The sequence below is a fragment of the Quercus suber genome, unplaced genomic scaffold, assembly GCF_002906115.3.
Source record: "Quercus suber isolate HL8 unplaced genomic scaffold, Cork oak 2.0 scaffold_94, whole genome shotgun sequence".
NCBI lineage: Eukaryota > Viridiplantae > Streptophyta > Magnoliopsida > Fagales > Fagaceae > Quercus > Quercus suber.
Genome location: NW_027069559.1, coordinates 783499 through 800969, shown reverse-complemented (window position 1 = coordinate 800969; position 17471 = coordinate 783499). Strand labels below are relative to the sequence as shown.

Here is a 17471-nt window from a genome sequence, read left to right as displayed (position 1 = left end):
GGAAAAAATGTAGTGGATGAGAAAAGAGAGCAAAGAAAAATATACAGATTTTGGGAGTAGAGATAGGTATGAATGCTATAAATAATGATAATAAATGAGATATTTACAGAATATCAGCATTAATGAATACATTTTTTTGACCATTGGATCTACTTAAATCAATGGTTTAGAAAATGTGTAACTTAAAGAGTTACACTAGGTGTAACTTAATCCATCTCCTATATATTTATATATAGATAGATAGATAGATAGCCACAGATATAGATATAGATATAGATATAGATTGTTTTTTATTTAAAAAAAAAAAAATATAACACACCCAAAACCCCATTTTCGACAAAATTACTGACAGTATCAATCAAACTGATCTATAAACAATTATCAAACCAAAAATAAAAATGTAACATTAAACATTATATATATATTATATATATGAGATGTGTTCAAGTTACACTGGTGTAACTTCACAAAAGTACACTTTTTTGGACCATTATTGTATAGATCTAAGGGTGAAGAAAAAACACTCTAATCATGTATTTATTGTTCCCTAGAAATTAGTAATCTAAGTCATTAATTCTTCTTATTAAAAATAGAAAAAAAAAAAAAAACAGCATTAACTCTCTGCTCTCCATCATCTTCATCTTCTCTCCCTCTCTCACATGGTCTTTTTCTCTCAAAAAAGAAGAATGAAAAACAGCATGCTTCATAATTTGAAGTAATGATCAAAGTAAACTTCTTTAAGAGTCTAATATATATATATATACACACACATACATAGTTGTTAAAAATTTGAAAGCCATGTTTGATTCTTATTCCTTAATCAACCACGACTAACTTGAATCGGATAAGGATTGAAGTTTTATCTTTTTACGAAAATTCTAGCATGAGACAAGGACTTTTTGTCCTTTACCAAGTACTTAACGACACCATTCATGAACTTTGGAATAATTTTAATTTGGAATGAGAATTATTTAAGTGAAACAGGAACACAGCTAAACAATCCAAAATCATTTTTTAAATTGTAAACTTAATAGCTGAACAAAACTTCAATTGTTACTGTCTTTCTTGTCTTCAAGCCCACAATTGATGCCCACAAGATAGAACACAAGACCATGTGAGAGAGGGAGAGAAGATGAAGATGATGGGGGAGAAGAGAGTTAATGCTGTTTTTTATTTTTCTATTTTTAATAAGAAGAATTAATGACTTAATTACTAATTTCTAGGGAACAATAAATACATGATTATGAGTGTTTTCTTCACCCTTAGATCTAATACAAATTAATGGTCCAAAAAATGTGTAATTTTTGTGAAGTTACACCAGATGTAACTTGAACCCATCTATATATATATATATATATATAATTCAAGAACAAAATTTTCTCAAAAAGAAAGGAAAAAATTTTACACACCTTTTCTTAGGAGCATGTGCTTTTTTGTCAATGGAGATCATTGCCTTTTCGTTTATATGAACAATGAATGAGATGTAGGGGGTTCTCATTTCAAAAATATTTGAGTAATAAATATTAAATTGAGATTGAAGCTATGTAATTATTGTATTGCATCAAAATTAAGAACAAATTTTCTCAAAAAAAAAAAAAATTACAAATTTTGGGACACATGTCATGACATTAGCCCACAATTGAAATTCAATTTGAAATCTAATTTTTATTTTCTCTTAGTTTTTGGTTTTAAATATATAGATATATGATGAGGTTTTATGTGTTTCACGAATGTAAATTAAATCTCAAATTTGGATGAATAAAGGGTTCAATATCTGCTTATACTAAAAAACGATTGATGTCCTAGTCTGAAGATAAATAAAATAATCATCAGAAACGAATATTATAAGTTAAAATTCTATTAAAAAAAATTTAAATATGGATGAATGAAAAATTGTGAAATTAAATAATTATAATATTAATAAAAAGTCTCTAGACACATGTGTGATGAGGTTAGCATAAATTATAGATTATAAATGTGGACATATCACATAACTTATTTAGTAAAAAATAAATCTCTTTTTATTAGAAGAAAAGAAAAGAAAAATATATATCTTTGATACTAAATAACGCAATTAGTAAATAAAAAAAAGATGTAGACATAATATATTTTAGTAAAAAATAAATTTTTTTTTGAGAAGAAAAAAAAATCTTGATACTAATAAATCAATCAGTAATTAAAAATTAAAAAAAAAAAATCTCTTAACACTAAGAGAAATGTTATGTTCACAATATTTTCACAATAAATCTTAAGTGTTAAATTGTTATTGGTAGGACAAAAAAGTAATTTTAGTGGTAAGTTCAAATTAAAACCAATAACAGTTAACCACCTATAATTTATTGTAAAAATATTGTGGACGTAACACTTTTCTAAACTAAACATATAACATATCTAAAAAATTTAATGAGAATATATGCATTGTTTAAATAGATCACAGTAATTTTTATTTTTTATTTATTTATTTTTGTTGAGAAGATAAAGTCCAGACAGATTAGGTCAAAACATGTTTTATTTTTTTATTTTTATACAAGATAGGAATTTTACTTTAATCTAATTTAATTATTCACGTAAATATATCTAAAAGAAATAAATATTTTTAAATACTAATAAATATATTTACCAAAAATAAATTATAAAATAAAAACAGACCATATATTTCTCAACACAGTTGTACGCTTGTGCAGCAATCCAGGAGGCTTGCTATAAATAAAACTTGGGAAACTTACATGTTTTCGTGATTCTCATTGAAACCTAAACCAAAACCGAAAGCTCTATATGAAAGCATAGAACAACAACCCCAACAGCCTTGTTGTTGTTGTTTTTGTTTTTGTTTTTTCTCTGTGTTTGTGAAAGAGACAGAGAGAGAGAGAGAGTCGTGGTCATGGAAGATGGAAACAAAGCCATAGCTGAGGCAAACATTAAGAGCAAAACGGAGCCTCTATTGCCACCAGAGGTGGAGAGAGACGACATGTCGTCTACTACATGGAGGCTCAATGTGCTTGACTTTCCTGCACTGCCTCCAAGAATTTTTATTTTTTATTTATTTATTTTTGTTGAGAAGATAGAGTCTAGACAGATTAGGTCAAAACATGTTTTATTTTTAATTTTATACAAGATAGAGATTTTCCTTTAATCTAATTTAATTATTCAAGTAAATATATCTAAAAGCGATAAATATTATTAAATACTAATAAATATATTTGCCAAAAATAAATTATAAAATAAAAACAGACCATATATTTCTGAACACAGTTGTACGCTTGTGCAGCAATCCAGGAGGCTTGCTATAAATAAAACTTGGAAAACTTATATGTTTTCGTGATTCTCATTGAAACCTAAACCAAAACCGAAAGCTCTATATGAAAGCATAGAACAACAACCCCAACAGCCTTGTTGTTGTTGTTTTTGTTTTTTCTCTGTGTTTGTGAAAGAGACAGAGAGAGAGAGAGATAGAGAGAGTCGTGGTCATGGAAGATGGAAACAAAGCCATAGCTGAGGCAAACATTAAGAGCAAAACGGAGCCTCTATTGCCACCAGAGGTGGAGAGAGACGACATGTCGTCTACTACATGGAGGCTCAATGTGCTTGACTTTCCTGCACTGCCTCCAAGAAAGGATGGTGATCATAGCTCCTTTAATCTGCGCCGCCTTCTTCGAACCCCAAGTAAACCATCTTCACAAATCTTTATGTATGTATGTATGTATGTATGCATGATATTATTGATGTTATGTGCATTAAGGTATTTGCTTTTCTTGTTTTTGTTGCGAGTTTTTAACGGCCATGGCATATCAATATAGAATGAAGGGAAAGCTGTGTTTTTTTTTAATTTTAATTTTAATTTTTATTTTTTATTCTTAGTGGTAAAGATACAAGACCCAGAATTTATTTTTCTCAAAGATTTTATTTGTTCAGAAAGTCTGGCACCAAGACAGTTTTATAATAGCCAGACCATGTGGCCCATGTCAATATAGAATGAAACATGTCAATATAGAATGAAAGTTGTGCTCTTTATTCTCTTTTTTGACTTCTTTCTGAGAAAGATTAAAGACCCAGTTATTTTATTTTATTTTATTTTCTTAATAAGAAAAAAGAGATGCTCTTTGTCCAACGAAAGCTGGTATTTGGGTTTTTTAACTGAGTTGACTCAGCCGAGTTATGGATTTCTTTTGATGAATCTTATCTAATTTTTGGCTTTTGGGCCCAACTTAGATGCAATTACCTAGATGCATTTTAACAATGATCCGCATGGTTAATTGTATTTGGGGATACATTTTCTTCAATGCATTGAACAATGAACCAAATTGATTGTCTATTGAAAGTTAACACTTTGGGCTATATAGTACTTGTATATAACCACATGTTTGAATTTAATTAGGGAAGTTAGAATATAGAATCAATTTAATTGGTGAACTTAATATATGGCACCAGCACCTAGTACCCATTTTCCAACTTTTTTGAAATAGTGTTGGTTAAAAAAGTTGTACTTTGAAAATTGCTACTAAAAAAAAAGGCAGACTATAGAGAATATAGAGCTAATGAACTAGAGAGAGTCTTTGACACAGAGTAATGGAGAAAAAGTAGTGGGTTCATGTGAATGTGATAATTCACTATCATAGTTGCACATGTCACCAAGTTGTTGCAAATTGTTGTAGGAAATTCAGTGGACCTAGAAGAACTGAAGGAACTATCACTATTAATTTTACCTTTGGCTTAGAACTGAGTTGGCTCAGCTGAGTCACCGATTCATATTACTTGGACATTTCTTTTTCATGGTTGTGTTTTTCTGCCACTGGCCTAGGGGCCAAATGGCACACTCTTTAATCCTTCAAGGGAGTGGTCAGGCTTCACATTCTGAGTGTCAATCATTTTGGGAGAGGGATCTTTTAGGTGCCCAGTGTATGGACTCAGGTGAGGATATGGTAATCTCTGTACCAAATGAATGTGTTTGTATTTTTTTTTTAATTATGTGGAAGTTGCTGTAGCTTGAGTTTTGGTCTCACTGTGTGGCACAATTTTCTTCAAACACAATATATGCATGTATAGTATTGAATACCTTTGGAAAAATTAATTATGACATGGAACCCATTTGTGAAATGGAATACTATGACGAGGATTGCTAATAAAAAACAAGATACATGCACGCAGGTACTACATTATATATTTGTTTGTTATATCAAAGCATTCTATAAAAAGGGCTTTATCTATGCATGTGATGCATTCTTCTATCTGTAGCTTTATAAAGATAGTAATTCATGCACTATGTATTTATAAGATTCATGATGCGTGTAGGTATCACATATGTGATGCATTCACTCTTTCCCAATAGCTTAGGAATTTGGAATAATTAGTCCAGCAGAAAATATTGACAGGAAACTAATGCTCTATTTACACATTAAGAAAAATTCCCTGGCTTTATAATCAGGTAATGGTCCCTATTAGATGTCATTAAAGCCTAATACACTTTTAAGCCATGTGTTTTGTTTGTTCAGTTATTGAGTGATATATGTTATTCATTTATAAATTATTGGCTAAAGGTTTTAAAAGATGTAAGATGGTTAAATAAGGTTGTTACAACATCTTGAAAAAATTTTGGAATCACTTAGGAATTCTTAAGAAGTATGACTCTGGTTTATGAATTGGCAAACTGCATAAAATAGTTGTAAAAAAGAAAGAAGCAAAAAAAGTATATTAATATTTAACTCAATATTATTGGAAGGAAAATAGAAAGGCATTTTTATTCATTCAATTTAGGGGGGAAAAAAATTAAACCTTAGAAGAAGTTTTTTGTCCTATTCTATCAGAATTTGGCAATGGTTTTAGCTCAAGTAAAACCTCCTCACCTTATAAGTTCTAGGTGGAAGGTATGGCCATGGGTTCAAGACCCATTGAGTGCATGTGTAACTTACCAATAAAAATAAAAAATAAATGGTGATTGTTTTAGCTTGTTATATAAATTATGCCTAAGTATGGTTGGTTGTGTTGAGTTTTGCACTGAAGATGTTTTGTCAAAATAATAAATTTCACACTCAGGTTGAGAATATCTTCACAAATATATTGCAATTGGTTTCAGCACAAGCAAACAAAGGAGTTCTGGGGAAAGAGAGAATTTTTTTATTGGTACTTGGAATAATCACACACACTTTGCTCTCATTTAAGAAAACTCACCACTCTTTCTCTTCCGCACTTTGACCTTTGCATTCGGTGGTGAAGTTTTATATAGAATACCAAAGAGATATGCTTTCGTAACTTCTACTTATCAAAAAAAGATATGCTTTCTTGACTTCCTTATCTAAACTGCTAACATAACATTACAAAAGGTTGAACACATAAAAGACAAAGGCCCATTCAACAAAAGAAACTCTTTGAAAAGACAAAGGCCCATTCAACAAAAGAAACTCTTTCTTATCTACACTGTCATGCCAACGTTGCTCTATCTGTTCCTAAAAATTTGAAATGTTAAAGGCAACAACTCATGTACTAAAGTGAGAAGTTGTCTCTTCATTAGTTGTAATCTACTGTCCTAACCTAAGCTAGAAAAGGCAAGCAGAACACACTAGATAGAACATGTGCAATTCTACTTGATTTGGTTTGTTCAGTGAAAGAATATTCAGAAAGTTTTTAAGAAAAAACCAGTGGCTGCCAATGAGCTCTAGCTTAACTGGCACCTTCTCCCTTTATAAGCTTAGGTGGAGAGTGAGGTCTTGGGTTTAGGACCATCCAGTGCACGAGTAAATTACCAATTAAAAAAAAAAAAACAAAGCACCGTCCTATTGCTATAGTTAGTGATGACTCTTATAGGGAGGTTGACCTTGTTGATTGCTGTATGATTTTATTTTATTTTTTTTCATTTTAAAAAATTATTAGAATCCCTCAGTCATCTGTGGATGACTTGAATTGGTTCAAAATTGGTGTATCTTAGTCCTTTAATCAGTTTTCATTAATGGGGTGGTTTTTCCAGTTTTGAGTAAAAATTGGTGTAATTTATAACTCCCATTATGATTTTAGATCGTCAAATGTAAGCTGTTTGTAGCAAAGAAATTTAATGGTTCTTATGCTGATGGCATCAAATCTTGCTTAGGCATCCATATGTCGCAAACAAGCATTTATATGGAATTTTTCATTTATGTTCTCCAGCTGTTCTAAAATCAGAAAATAGTCTGTGGTTATCATCATGTCCCATATTTGCTGAAAATATACTAGTCTTTGATAAAGTAACTTTGTGATGTTGTCCTTCAAAATAGCTGACATGGAGCATCAAATCCAAAACTTAACTAGGGAATTTCGTGCAATTATGATCCTGAAACTATTGATTCTAATAAATTGATATTTGAATGTTTACTCAACGTTGGACTATCCTGACTTAGTTATGATAACAACTACACTTGAATAAATAAATTGGAAAAAACATAAAACCATTGAAATTTTTGTGTTTGTGGTTTGAAGATATTTTATTCTTGTTAGATATATATTGGGATCTTTGGATCTTCAATTTCACAGCAAGTACATTCCTTACTTCCTGCACTTAAAATTTCTGATTGGTGGAGTTCGAAGGATTTTGGGAATAACCCCTTTCACATTCTTTAGAGATGATTTTGAGCAAGAGTAACTATGGATAACTTAACAGCTTTGAACTTCCTGTTGGAGTTATGATAAGGCACTTCACATATTGCCTTTTGTTTTCAGTTGTTATGCTTAGGGTTATAATCTAGGAAGCATGGGTATAGACACTGGTACAACATAACGACACGAGCAATTTCTGAAAAATTATAACATAGCTTAGCTGGTATGACACTGATACGACATCCTAAATGAAGCGTTTGTGCTTCCTAGGTTATAATCATAATCAATCAATGTTTTCTTAATCTTTAACAAACACTTATTAAAAAAAAAAACCGTTTTCTTAATATTTAACATATTTGATGTTTCTTTTGGAAATGAAAACATAAAACTTTGATGAATTTGGATGCTTTAATTTTCCCTGTTGTTCTCTTAATCCTTAACAAACACTTATTAAAAAAAAAAAACCGTTTTCTTAATATTTAACATATTTGATGTTTAGTTCTTTTGGAAAATGAAAACATAAAACTTTGATGAATTTGGATGCTTTAATTTTCCCCGTTGTTCGTATTAGTGATGAATGTAATGTGAACATTGTACTCTTGACTGCAGGGAAAAAAAGCGAGGTTGCTGACTATTACAAGAAACAAGAAAGGCTCCTTGTAGAGTATACTGAGATGGAGGCTATGAGTGAAATAGGTTTTGCTCCTGAAAGTCTAACAGAGGTTGGTCATTCTGCAAAAAACTTTCATATATTTCTTGTGATATTTTATGGGATTTGGGAACTCTTTAATGCTTTTTTTTTGGGCGGTATTTGCAACAAGATTTTATTGAAATGAAAAGGGGAGAAACCCAAGTACACGGGAATATTTTTATCAAAAAGATTTTAGTGATAAACATTCTTTTAATGCTTGTTTCTAAAGTCAAACATCATCAAGTTAAGAGGACATATTCACAAGTTTCATCCAAGATGGAGGCCATGCCCAACTTCTTTCTTTTGTTTTTGTTTTTGTTTTTTTTTTTTTTCCCCTTTTTAAATTATTCCCCCCCCCCCCCCCCCCCCCCCCCCCCAAAAAAAAAAAAAAAAAATCTTCTCAACTAAATCTGTCTGGTGTCCTGGGAAACAGAAATTGATTTTCTTTTTTGATCTACTTACACTTTCTCAGGATGAGATGAAGCTGCTTGCAAAGAGTGAAAGGATGGCCATCCATATATCAAACATAGCTAATGTTGTGCTCTTTGCAGCGAAGATCTTTGCTTCTATTGAGAGCAGATCATTGTCGGTTATTGCCTCAACCTTGGATTCACTCTTAGATCTCTTGTCGGGTTTCATATTGTGGTTTACAGCTCATGCCATGCGAAACCCAAACCAGTATCGTTATCCAATTGGAAAGAAACGGATGCAGCCAGTGGTAAGTCATCTAATCCAACAATTGTGAGGGTGCATTTGGAAATACCATAATGCATATTTAAAATTTAAACTCTCCCTTCCTGCAATCAGTTTAATAAGTTTTACTGCCACAATAAAAAATAATCTTCTCTTTTCTGTCAGGCCATTACGATAACTTCAACTGAGTACAACAGAAAAGGCTACTGTTTTAGCTGCCTCAATGTTTTTGTATTTCATATTCTATTAAAATGAATATTCTGATAGATTTAAGTTGTTAAAGTTGATAATGAGAAGTCATCTGCAATTGGGTTAGTGTTGCACTTTGCCTCATTTGGTTGCTCAGAATTTGTTGTAGAGAAATTTCGCATCTTAAACTGATTAACAAGTTAGCCCCAAATAATTCAAGGTTATATACTTTTCTTTTTTCCATTTCGCCAATATTTCTTGTGATTAATGAGGGAAATAGACTGCAATACTTTTCCCATCACTACTGCTGTTGCCTCAGCTATATCTTATTCCACAAATGCTAGAGGGAGAAGAGACCCCTAATGGTGTTAGGCACTTAGGCTAGTTTTATTCTATTACTAGAAGCTTGAAATTAATGTAATAGATGTCCAGAGATTTCATTAGGTCATGCTTAGAATCGCATTATGTTATTGAAATATTGAGCTTAGCGTGTTTGCCAAAAAAAGAAGTGGTTTTTGACGATGTTTGCTACTTTGTTTAATGAGAAAATGCAAGTGACCATAGGCTTTTTGCTTCTGCATATCAGGCAAAATGAAAAGATACTCTAGAATAGAAGCCTGGTTTTTTTCTTTGATAAAATGGAAAAGCAGTCAAACAATCTACTCTAAGGGGAATAAATGGCATTGATTTTGCACATAGTTTTTGAATGTAGGTTCATGGGTGACTATGACTTATGGGGATGTGGACCCAAGGCATGCTAATAATCACATCAGATATGCCCAGACTGTGTTTGAATTTTTTCTTACAACACTTAACGCTATAACACAACAAATATTTTACTAATTTATATTGAGCATGCAGGGAATCATTGTTTTTGCATCAGTAATGGCAACTCTTGGATTACAAATACTGCTTGAGTCTGGTCGACAATTTGTTAATAAGGTATGCAACTTTAATACTATTTTCTTCGACTTAAGGGTATATATGGTGGTGAGCACAGTTGGGCTCGTACACATGGCACCCTTCTTGATGTCTTGTCAGAACTCAGAGCTCCAAGGCTTCCTTAATTATTAGTGCTTTAGGATGACATAGGTTTTGAGGTACTATCCAAATGTATGAGATCCTAGTTAGATCAGTCTTAGTTGGTGGCTGCAACACTTGTGCATGGTTGTTCTACAGTTCTAGTTTTGTAATCTTTTACAATATCAGTAATTAATATATTCTTCATTTCATATGCTGATTACAGTCTGAGCCTGAAAAGGATCCTGTGAAGGAGAGATGGATGATTGGAATAATGTGCTCCGTAACTATAGTGAAGTTTGCGCTCATGGTCTATTGTCGAAGATTTAAAAATAAAATTGTTAGAGCCTACGCACAAGATCATTTCTTCGACGTTATTACTAATTCAGTCGGTTTGGCAGCAGCTGTCCTGGCCATTCAATATTATTGGTGGATTGATCCTACTGGAGCTGTTATAGTGAGTCCATATGCAACTGATTTTTTTTCCCCTTTCCCTTTCCCCTTTTTTACTGTATGTTATATAATTGGGTTCAGCTACTCTACAAGTTTTTAATTTTCTTTCCTTTCATAAAATTATCATAAGTACAAGCAACCATGTTTTTCATAACAAAATATTGATTTTTTTGTCTATTATGTCTCTCTTTTTATTTAAAAAAAAAAGGGCTAAAATGCCACTCTTTGCCTTAACATGGTAGAATTCCTTTTTGATAAATCTTCTTTTTCTGCATTTTGAAAATGGGGCGTTTGAAAAAGATATACCTACAAAAAGGAGAGCTTTTAAAAAGAAATTTTTTGAAAAAGTGCTGTTTTCAAAACAGGTACAAGTGGCACTTGGATGGAATTTTTGTAGGCTTCTTGGAGTTGAACATTACTATATCTAATTATGATAATTTCTTGAACCTGTTTTGCAGATAGCATTATATACAATGAATACATGGACAAAGACTGTCTTTGAGAATGTATATGCACTAATTGGAAGGACAGCACCACCTGAATATTTGGCAAAGCTAACATATCTGGTATGGAACCACCATGAAGATATCAAGCACATTGACACAGTACGAGCATACACTATTGGTACTCATTATTTTGTGGAGGTTGATGTAGTTTTGCCACATGACATGATTCTGAACAAAGCACATAATATTGGTGAGACATTGCAAGAGAAGCTGGAGCAACTCCCTGAAGTTGAGAGAGCTTTTGTGCATATAGATTTTGAGTATTCTCACAGGCCTGAACACAGGACCATGGCTTGATGACAATGATGGCAGTAGTAGGGTCAGACCTCGGCCTTTCCAATGCACAAGGGCTTTCAAAAGAGGTGCTGATTCAGTTAATATGTGGTTCAATTTTATGTATTTTGCCAAACAGACTGAATAGAATTTTAACCTCTTGCGGTCTAGTATCATTAGACCGTTGATCTTCTGCTAATCCTTAATACCCAACCATTTTCCTTTTTATGTAAGGTGATAAAAATTGGATATTTTATGAGATAAACTTGTGCTGCAAGCCCTCATTTTATTGTTTTTGTCAATTTAATTATATGGGAGCTATGGAAGCATTGACCTTTAATTTTACTTGGGAACTTCTTTAGTACAGCCACACTATTGATTCTCCATTTTGTGGCTGCTAAAATTGTTATTCTGCCACATGAATTGAAATGAGTGTGAAAGACTTTCTATTCTCAGGTATGTTAAATCTTCTTCCAATTAGTCAGTATTGCAACAGCCGTTTTGGCTGCAATGTAATTAGCGCTAAATTCTTCCATGGCCATATTAGTAAGGTTCAAGATGTTTGGCTCCTTTATGCTTTGTATTGCTTTGTTTTGTCAGAAATATTTTTTTGTGTATTCAAGAGCAACCCTCAGTGCACCTTTATTAATTGGGTGTATATCCTACTCTGATATGAGGTAGAGTGAAGGGTCTTTCTTAAATTGGTTTACTTATATATATTAAGGCTAGGTCTTCTCTCCTCTTTAAATGTAAGACGAAGTTTAAGGTTTGTGCCATCAAAGTAGAGCCAAGAAAGAAGCAGTAAGTGCTTTTGTGTGTGCGCCTATTGCTACAATTCGTTTGTTAAATCCTATTATTTGCTCGATGTGTTTTAATATCTAGAGATCTTCTAGAGCTTTTTTGGGAATTCTAGTTCTTTAAATCTTCACATTCTTGCATAATCATAAAAAAATTCTTTTTAAAGAAAAAAAAAATCAAACTGAATTTTTTCTAGGTCAGTTATTAAGAAACCTAAATTGTACAAAATATAATAAAAGAGAACTTGAATATATTAACATCACAAAAAAAAAAAAAAAGGGCAAATACATGAAACTTTACAGTTTTCTTCTAGTAACAAAATAAAACAGCAAAAAGAAACTGATAAAAGATAAAGTGAGAACTGAGAATGTTAAGATGAGAATAAAGAAGTGAGAAAGTCTAAAAATGATGGTAGAGAATATAAAAATGGAGAGAGAGAGAGAGAGAGAGCAAACTATTTTTTTTTTTTTTTTTGCTAACCTTCAATAGAATTTCATTAAAAAAGATCAGAGTAGAAGGGGAAGTCTGCCTTACATATTTCAAGTTAACTCCACTGGCAGACTATCCGTAAGAAAAGACATAAATCAGTGGGTCCTAAGAGCTAGCTTGGCAGCGCTGTGAGCTGCAGAATTACAAACTCTTCTAACCCAAACAAAGAAAATAGTACAAAAGGCCCTACTTAAAGCAAGAATATGACAAACAAAGTTATTAATGACCCAACTAGGCTGGAGACCAGGATCTGAAAGTGCATCAAAACACTTTGTCGTATCACCTTCAATCACGACCTTCGTCCACCCTTCAGCCCAGAGCACTGCTGCAGCTTTGGCTTAAGCAGGGAGGCACCTACAGTACGGCTTGATCCATGCTTTAATGGGAGTACCTGTATGATCCCTTGCAACCACTGCAAGTGCAGTTAAGGTGTTACCTACTGCTGCGTCAACATTGAGTTTTATGGAGCCTTCTGAGGGAGGTGACCAGGACAGAGGGTGAGGCAGAGGGGAGAGATGCTCTTCAGCGGCTAAAGTTGAGAATTCCAATGCCCTTTGACAGATGCGGTTACTAGATAATTGAATATCAACTTTGCCATCTTGGAAATTTACTTGATTCCTTAGGTACCAATTCTCATCTACAACGAAGGCCATAGTCGAGGAGATGAACTCTTCATCTATGTCAGAAGCAGAGGGGTTGGGAGGGTCCAAGATCAGCTTTATAATATCCGTATTGCTTTCGATATTGTGGTTAAGAGCTCTCAGTCCCCAGCAAGAGGAAAACCAGATCGCTCTAGCCACAGGGCAATGAAAGAAAAGATGGCTAATAGTTTCTTGGCCATCTTGACACAATACGCACTCTTGGTTGCCAAGCTCCACTCTTTGGCCTAATACTTCTTTAACAGGAATGGTAAATGTGGCGATCCTCCATAGCAGCATTCTAACTGGGATAGAGAGCAAACTATGGAAGTCATTTGTCCATATAAATAATAAAAAGTCAAACTAAACCTATGTTGATTCAATAATAAAGCAAACAGGACCAAAAGAAATGAGTTTGATTAATAAACAATAGTCCCGGATTGAGCTTTGGGTCCAAATAATTCCAGGTGGGTATTTCATATTTTGAAAATTTTCTAGGATGGTATTGATTTAAATGCACAATATTGACTATTGAGAAAACATAGGGTCAGGAGCTGGCGTAAATCCTGTGTTTTACGCCAGCCAATCCTGACCCGCCACGTCACCATTTTTTTTTTTTTTTTTCCAGCAAAAACATTAAGCGCCTCTCTCCCTTTCTTTCTCTTCTCTCCTCACTTGATCTCTCCATCTTTGAATCAAACCCACAACCTCCATGGCCGGAGCTTCAAAGCTCAACACAAGCCACCAGTCTCGCGGCCTGAGTTTATTGCCCAACAACTCTTTCTTTTTCCCTCAACCTCTGTTCTCTTCTCTTTCCTTTCTCATTTCTCTTTTTTGTCTTTATTCACTCATGTGCTTTTGTTTGTGCTTGGTGGTTCAGTGATTATGGTCCGGCGATTGTGTTTAAGAGGCACAGTGGTGGTTCGACGATTGTAGTCATGAGGCACAGTGGTGATGTGGGTCTAATTTGGTGGGTTTCGTGGGCTGATTTGGTGGGTTTCAAGGGCTGATATGGTGGGTCTCGGTGGTGATTGTGGTCCGGCAGTTTGTGGGTTTGATTTGGTGGGTGAGTGGGTTAGTGCTACTGGGTCTTGGATGCTTCTATTGGAGGTGCCTCGGCAATGGTGATGATGAGTCTTGGTGGTGTTATTGATGGCTTAGTGGCATGGTGGTTGTTGATGGGTTGCTAAGAAGTGGAAGAGGAAATGGGGCGACAATGGAGGTATTTTCGTTTTTGTTTTTGTATTTTTGATTTTTTTTTTTTTTTTTTGCTACTATGGTTTGTGGTTGTGGTCGATGGTGGTATAAACTCATGCTGCGAGATTGGTGGCTTGTGTTGAGCTTTGAAGCTCCGGCCATGGAGATTGTGGGTTTGATTCAAAGATGGAGAGATCAGGTGAGAAGAGAAGAGAAAGAGAGGGAGAGAGGCTTAAGGCTTAATGTTTTTGCAGGAAAAAAAAAATGGTGCCGTGGCAGGTCAGGATTGGCTGGTGTAAAACACAGGTTTTATGCCAGCTCCTGACCCAATGTTTTCTCTTAACTATTTTGTTTTTTGTTTTGTTTTGTTTTTTGTTTTTTGTTTTTTGTTTTTTTTTTGTTTTTTTTTTTCCAGTGGTAATAATGATTATGAAGCCTGAGATTGGCAGTAGGATAGTGGAGATGGGGATATTTTTTTTAGGTTTGATTTACCTTCAATACTTTTTAAAAATGAATTTTCTTTTGTTTTAATTAGAGGTGGGGATTAAAACCCACTTCCATTAACCATTGTATATTTAAAATAAAAGGACATACCTAGTTAAAAAGGTACTAGAGGTAAGTCAAACCAATTTTTTTTTTTTTTGGATTCTTTGACTTCTGTCCTTTTGTCATTTAATTTTAGTTTAGCGGGATTAATTAAGGTGAAAGGAAAATAATAAAAATACTACAAGTCGTATTAAATAAAGTTTACAAATTGATGCAATAATGAATGTGATTAGTGGGATTCAACCATTTTAGAAATGAATATTTGAATTTGAATTGTCTCTTTATGATTCGTGACACATCAATTTGTAGGTTTAATGTAGTAAAACTTTTAGTAACTAATACTACTCAAGGTGATAGGAAAATTGGTGGAGTGATGATGTGGTACAATTTTAGCCTTTTAGAGTAATTCTAGATCTATACTTTTTATCACACATATTTTTACATTTATCTTATATGACAGATTGTGATTGGTTATTTGTTAATTTCACACAGATCCACTATTTTTTCTCTGCCACTTATAACCTACCACATTAGAGTTGAGGTTAAAAAGTTGTGGACTTATGGTAATATATTTTTTTTGAAGGTTGGTTAGGTATGATCTTATCCTCTAATGGTTTGTGTGAGATGTCCCATATCCGCTTAGAAAGTGATAGCTATGAGAAGTGAAATGCATGACTTCTGGGGAGCATACCCAAGGCATGACTAGCTCACCATTTTAGGGTGTGTCTTGGGTGGTAGGAATTTTTGTACCCTTTCATATAATGCTTGCATGAATTGAGAAGTTTGAATAGTGACGCCTCAATGAATGTGTTGTGCTCATAATGATAGTTTCATTAAAGCCCAGTGATATACATAATATTAACTTTATAGTCACGTGACATGAGATTGATGAATCCAAGACTTGATTATTTTTTTTATTTTTTATTATTATTATTATTATTTTAAAGGGCCTTACTTTATAAATTTTTTTGAAGAAACTTTAAAACTTGAGAGTTGAGAGACATATTGATCTAACATACGCAAGACTAAAGTAACAACTTCTGACATATTGAAGAAGTTGTACAGGGGTCTTAATAACAATCTTGAAAATGGTCTAAATATCTTTACCAAGATATATACGTCCAAAAAGTTGAAATATTTCCGTCACCATTGTAGAAAAGGTCCAAATGGCCACCATTTCATTATCAGGTGGGGCCAAACATAACCGAGAGACCAAGCAAAGTCCTCACCAGTCCACCAAGCCAAAAATTCCTTATTCCTTTACAAATGGTGCAAATCTTATCGTCACCTTAAAGACAGTTCCAATGGTCATACAAAGAAGCATAATATATTCGGTTTCAAAGTCAAGAGCCCATGACCGACCATACTCGGTTTGGTTGACGATTTTATATTAAATTTGACCCAAACCACTTCCAGCACAGATATACAAACACCTTTTGTTGGAGGTCGAAAAATTAATTTTATCTTAGATTTTTCTATAGTTTTACTTATATATATATATATATATATATCTGCTTTTATAAATTTAAATGATTCAAAACATACAAAAATTGGCCTTTTTAAGTCTAAGAAACATTTTTTTTGAATGATTAAGTCTAAGATAATTAAATGATAGTTGAGCACTCATATAATGCCATCCAACGTCTGACCTTCTTATTTATTTGTTTATTTATTTTTTAGAAATAAAGACATACACAAAAAAAAGAAAAAGAAAAAGGATTCTAACACAACATTTGACCATAAATATGGCTGCAACATATAGCATCAGACATCATGGTTCGAGAAAGTTTGGTGCTTAGGAGTATTATTTCAACAATATTTATTACCTTTGATAAGTAGTTGGTTTTTATTATTTTTATTTATTATTATTATTTTTGAAAAATTGGTTTTATTATTTTTCAAGAAAGAAAAATCGTCCGTGTACAACTTTGACCTTGGTGGCAGCACAATTGTTTTATTATTTTTATTTTTTAATACACATTGAATAAAATTCGAATCCAAACAATCTCAAGGGTTCGAGTAAGCTCAAGTCCAACTGATAAAATATCTTGCAGAGTAGGGGGACTAATTGTTATCTTGTCCTAATGATAAAGAATAATTATTTGTAGAACAACATTTGAAGTCTTATCCATCTAAATTAATCAATCTATCTTATTGTTACAAGATGAAAAACTATCATATTTATCTCACAAATTCTAGGATCATACCATTTTCCACACCATTTGCTATAATTATCAAATAAGGTTGACAAATCACAAAATCTTGTTAGGCAACAATAGAATACATATTGTCACAACAAACTATATTCCTTCCAAAATCAAAATTTAAAATTTTAGTATTCTCATATACAAACTAGTTTTAATTTGACATAAAATACATAAAATTTTCGTACAAAAATATAGGTCCATTAATTTACAC

General features: G+C 32.9%; 2 protein-coding genes across 2 annotated transcripts; one reads left to right on the top strand and one right to left on the bottom strand.

Moving 5' to 3' along the window:
- The first annotated feature begins 3326 nt into the window (after positions 1 to 3326).
- Positions 3327 to 11802, top strand: LOC111999457 (metal tolerance protein 9). The gene is made up of 6 exons (XM_065774560.1): positions 3327 to 3663; positions 8170 to 8282; positions 8724 to 8969; positions 9995 to 10075; positions 10380 to 10610; positions 11065 to 11802. Exons 1-6 carry the CDS (start codon positions 3468 to 3470, stop codon positions 11407 to 11409), a joined length of 1212 nt encoding a protein of 403 aa, XP_065630632.1. The 5' UTR covers positions 3327 to 3467; the 3' UTR covers positions 11410 to 11802.
- Positions 11803 to 13010: 1208 nt separating this feature from the next.
- Positions 13011 to 13610, bottom strand: LOC136067976 (uncharacterized). The gene has a single exon (XM_065774503.1). The coding sequence runs from the start codon at positions 13608 to 13610 to the stop codon at positions 13011 to 13013; it is 600 nt and encodes a 199-aa protein (XP_065630575.1).
- Positions 13611 to 17471: the final 3861 nt, after the last annotated feature.